General features: G+C 56.4%; 1 protein-coding gene across 1 annotated transcript; it reads left to right on the forward strand.

Moving 5' to 3' along the window:
* Positions 1–970: 970 nt before the first annotated feature.
* On the forward strand, positions 971–4,467 carry LOC140398928 (transmembrane protein 187-like). Its single transcript, XM_072487915.1, has one exon. It carries the CDS (start codon positions 1,056–1,058, stop codon positions 1,824–1,826), a length of 771 nt encoding a protein of 256 aa, XP_072344016.1. The 5' UTR covers positions 971–1,055; the 3' UTR covers positions 1,827–4,467.
* Positions 4,468–4,689: the final 222 nt, after the last annotated feature.

Below are 4,689 nucleotides of genomic sequence, written 5' to 3' on the forward strand. Positions count from 1 at the left end.
TCACAGCATCCCGACCGTGCAGCAAGTGGCCATTTGGCCCATCGAGTCTGCACCTACCCTTCGAAAGAGCACTCTACCCACGTCCCCTCACCCACCCATCTAGCCCTATCCCCGGAACCGCACAATCTAATATTCTAAAAAATAAATTTAGAGTACCCAATTCATTTTTTCCAATTAGGGGGCAATTTAGTGTGGCCAATCCAACTACCCTGCACATCTTTGGGTTGTGGGGGGCGAAACCCACGCAAACACGGGGAGAAGTGCAAACTCCACACGGACAGTGACCCAGAGCCGGGATCGAACCTGGGATTCGGCGCCGTGAGCCAGCAGTGCTAACCCACTGCGTCACCGTGCTGCCCTTGCACAATTTAACCTGCAGATCCCTGGACACTAAAGGGCAATTTATCATGACCAATCCACCCAACCTCAACATCTTTGGACTGTGGGAGGAAACCGGAGCGCCCGGAGGAAACCCACGCAGACACCGGGAGAACGTGCAGACTCCGCACAGACAGTGGCCCGGCGGGGAATCGAACCTGGGACCCTGGGGCGCTGAGGCAGCGGTGCTAACCACTGTGTCCCTGCGCCACCCAGAAATTAAATCTCCCTTGAGGGGGTCGGTGGAAGGTTCCACTCGAGGCGGCATCCTTTCATTTTTTTTTTAGGGAGTTGGTCAGCTGTTGGGGGGAGGGGAAGGGTCTTCTTTGTTGGGTTAAGGGTTTGCTAACATTTTGTTTTCTTTATGGAGGGGGAAGGAGTTCGGGTGGTGGGACTGGGTGTAGTTTAAGGATAGGATGGTATTGGGGTTGTATTGTTGGTGGTTATCATGAAAATTTTGACGAATAAAATATTTAAAAAAAAATAATTGTGCTGTCTATTTAAGGGAGGGCGGACCATAATTGCAGCTTTAAGAATCTCTGATCCCTCTGACGGCAATAATCCCACAAGTCAGCAGCGGTTCAATGTTTAAGAGCCAGCCACAAACCCCGGAAGCAGAGAGAGAGATAAGAGAGAGAGAGAGAGAGAGGGAGGGAAATATCTGACTTTGCTTCGATATGCAGAGGCCTAGTGGAAAGGCTTTCCTACACGTCCTGCTGCTCTATGGAGTGTGCGTCGTCATGGTTGCCACGGGCCTGTTCGATGGGGTCTGCACCGAGCTGGGCTACGAATACTATGCTGAGCAGCCTGTGAGCTGGCTACCTCGATTTATCGCCATGCCCTGCAACTCGATAGTCAATCTGGGGTACATTGCAGTGGGGGCCTACTGGCTCTGGAGGAGGCCCGTGTCCCCCGGTGAGGCCTACCATAAGGACGTCTTCGCCTGGATGGCTCTGGGCTATGGGCCAGTCCAGTGGGCCCGGCTGGCCACTCAGGCCCAGCGGCCAGCCGCTCTTGACCAGTGGGTCACGCTGCCCATCTTCGCCTGGGTCCCGGTGTGGGCGGCCCACCTCCTGGGCGGCCCAGCCACCCTCGCCCTCGCCACCCAGGCCGCCTCGGTGGCCAGCTACGGTCTGGCACTGGCCCACTGCCAGGGCTTCGAGCTGGCCCTGGCCTGCCACATCCTGCTCGCCGTGCTGGCTGGCCTGGCGGTCCAGTCCCGGCTGGGCGGCCGGGATTCGCTCCGCCACATGGGTCTCGCCGTGGCCTCGTGCGCAGGCTTCGTGGGCCTGAAGCTGCTGGACCAGCCCCTGGCCAGGTGGGGCCTCCTCCCCGGGCACCTCTCGGGTCACTTCGTGTCGAAGATCTGTGACATCCTCCAGTTCCACTTCAGCCTCTGCTTCCTGGAGTGCCTCGGCAGGCAGAAGGAGAGGAGGCGCGCTGAGTGAACAGGGGTCAACGGGGCAACAGCAGGACGGCACGTGGTACACCCCCGTCACAAGAGCGTCAAACAGACAATCTCCACACTCTGCAGCTTTCGAGGATTCAGGAGGGTCATCGCGCAAAGTTCTGTTCTATCCTGATCCTATTGGCACCTCGATTCCACATTCCCGCCTGTCCGCCCCAAAAACTCCCCCCCCCCCTTAATCGAGAATCTATCCACCTCGGCCTTAAAAACATTCCCAGGCTCTGCTTCCCCGCCTCCTGAGGAAGAAAGTTCAAGAAACTCTCTGCCCTCTGAGAGAAAGAATATTCCCTCATCTCCATCTGAAATGGGCAACCCCCTTATTTATAAACACTGAACCCCCCCCACCCATGTTCTAGATTCTTCTACAAGAGGAAACATCCTGTCAAGACCCCCCTCAGCTTCTTAGACGTTTTGATTGAGTCGCGTCTAAATCTTCTAAACTCTCAGCGGGATACAAGCCCGACCTGTCTGGCCTTTCCTCATTAGACTGGTATCCCAGTGAGAGTCAGTGTGTGTGGGACCAATACCCCAGTGAGAGTCAGTGTGTGTGGGACCCGTACCCCAGTGAGAGTCAGTGTGTGTGTGGGACCCGTACCCCAGTGAGAGTCAGTGTGTGTGTGGGACCCGTACCCCAGTGAGAGTCAGTGTGTGTGGGACCCGTACCTCAGTGAGAGTCAGTGTGTGGGGGACCCGTATCCCTGTGAGAGTCAATGTGCGGGGGACCCGTACCCCAGTGAGAGTCAGAGTGTGTGTGGGACCCGTACCCCAGTGAGAGTCAGTGTGTGTGGAACCCGTACCCCAGTGAGAGTCAGTGTGTGTGTGGGACCCGTACCCCAGTGAGAGTCAGTGTGTGTGGGACCCGTACCCCAGTGAGAGTCAGTGTGTGTGGGACCCGTACCCCAGTGAGAGTCAGTGTGTGTGGAACCCGTACCCCAGTGAGAGTCAGTGTGTGTGGGACCCGTACCCCAGTGAGAGTCAGTGTGTGTGGGACCCGTACCCCAGTGAGAGTCAGTGTGTGTGGGACCCGTATCCCAGTGAGAGTCAGTGTGTGTGGGACCCGTACCCCAGTGAGAGTCAGTGTGTGTGGAACCCGTACCCCAGTGAGAGTCAGTGTGTGTGGGACCCGTACCCCAGTGAGAGACAGTGTGTGTGGGACCCGTACCCCAGTGAGAGTCAGTGTGTGTGGGACCCGTACCCCAGTGAGAGTCAGTGTGTGTGGGACCCGTACCCCAGTGAGAGTCAGTGTGTGTGGGACCCGTACCCCAGTGAGAGTCAGTGTGTGTGGAACCCGTACCCCAGTGAGAGTCAGTGTGTGTGGGACCCGTACCCCAGTGAGAGTCAGTGTGTGTGGGACCCGTACCCCAGTGAGAGTCAGTGTGTGTGGGTCCCGTACCCCAGTGAGAGTCAGTGTGTGTGTCCCGTACCCCAGTGAGAGTCAGTGTGTGTGGGACCCGTACCCCATGGAGAGTCAGTGTGTGTGGGTCCCGTACCCCAGTGAGAGTCAGTGTGTGTGTCCCGTACCCCAGTGAGAGTCAGTGTGTGTGGGACCCGTACCCCAGTGAGAGTCAGTGTGTGTGGGTCCCGTACCCCAGTGAGAGTCAGTGTGGTGGGACCCGTACCCCAGTGAGAGTCAGTGTGTGGGACCCATACCCCAGTGAGAGTCAATGTGCGGGGGACCCATACCCCAGTGAGAGACAGTGTGTGTGGGACCCGTACCCCAGTGAGAGTCAGTGTGTGTGTGGGACCCGTACCCCAGTGAGAGTCAGTGTGTGTGGAACCCACACCCCAGTGAGAGTCAGTGTGTGTGGGACCCGTACCCCAGAGAGAGTCAGTGTGTGGGACCCGTATCCCAGTGAGAGCCAGTGTGTGTGGGACCCGTACCCCAGTGAGAGTCAGTGTGTGTGTGGGACCCGTACCCCAGTGAGAGTCAGTGTGTGTGGAACCCACACCCCAGTGAGAGTCAGTGTGTGTGGGACCCGTACCCCAGTGAGAGTCAGTGTGTGGGACCCGTATCCCAGTGAGAGCCAGTGTGTGTGGAATCCCTACCCCAGTGAGAGTCAGTGTGTGGGACCCATACCCCAGTGAGAGTCAATGTGCGGGGGACCCATACCCCAGTGAGAGTCAGTGTGTGTGGAACCCGTACCCCAGTGAGAGTCAGTGTGTATGGGACCCGTACCCCAGTGAGAGTCAATGTGCAGGGGACCCATACCCCAGTGAGAGTCAGTGTGTGTGGAACCCGTACCCCAGTGAGAGTCAATGTGCGGGGGACCCGTACCCCAGTGAGAGTTTGTGTTGTCATGATACCCACATTAACATATCATGGTGCAATCACACACACACTGATGGACAGGTAGTTGGACCAACCAGCACACACATAACATCGCAGCCAATCACCAGTGAGAGCACACGCACTATAAAACAGGGAACACCCCAGTTCCCGCTCATTCTACCAGGAAATAGCTCAGAGCACAGAGCTCACAGCGCGCCACTCAGACATAGACCATGTGCTGAGTGTCTCACTAAGATAGTGATAGGGCTGGGTCCACAGGTTAACTGGTGAAGCACGTACCCCAAGCCAGCAGTTGTTATTGTTTAAGACAATAAAACAGAGTTGTACCATCTACAGCCGTGTTGGATCATTTGTGCATCGGAACACCCAACACGACATGATACCAGTAGTGGACGCTAACCAGCGACTGTGAGATTACCTGCACCCTTTCAGAAGTCCACCATCCTGCTCCATGGACAACATCAGCCCGCCGCAGCCACTCCGAATCGCTGGAAATCGTGGCTTCAAATGGAAGCTGTTTATTTTATTTTTTTTAAAATAAATTTTATTAAGG

Source organism: Scyliorhinus torazame, chromosome 22 (assembly GCF_047496885.1).
Source record: "Scyliorhinus torazame isolate Kashiwa2021f chromosome 22, sScyTor2.1, whole genome shotgun sequence".
In the NCBI taxonomy this organism is placed as follows: Eukaryota; Metazoa; Chordata; class Chondrichthyes; order Carcharhiniformes; family Scyliorhinidae; genus Scyliorhinus; species Scyliorhinus torazame.

Excerpts from the sequence above, each read along its gene's own strand:
- LOC140398928 (XM_072487915.1), top strand. The coding sequence starts at position 1,056 with ATGCAGAGGCCTAGTGGAAAGGCTTTCCTACACGTCCTGCTGCTCTAT.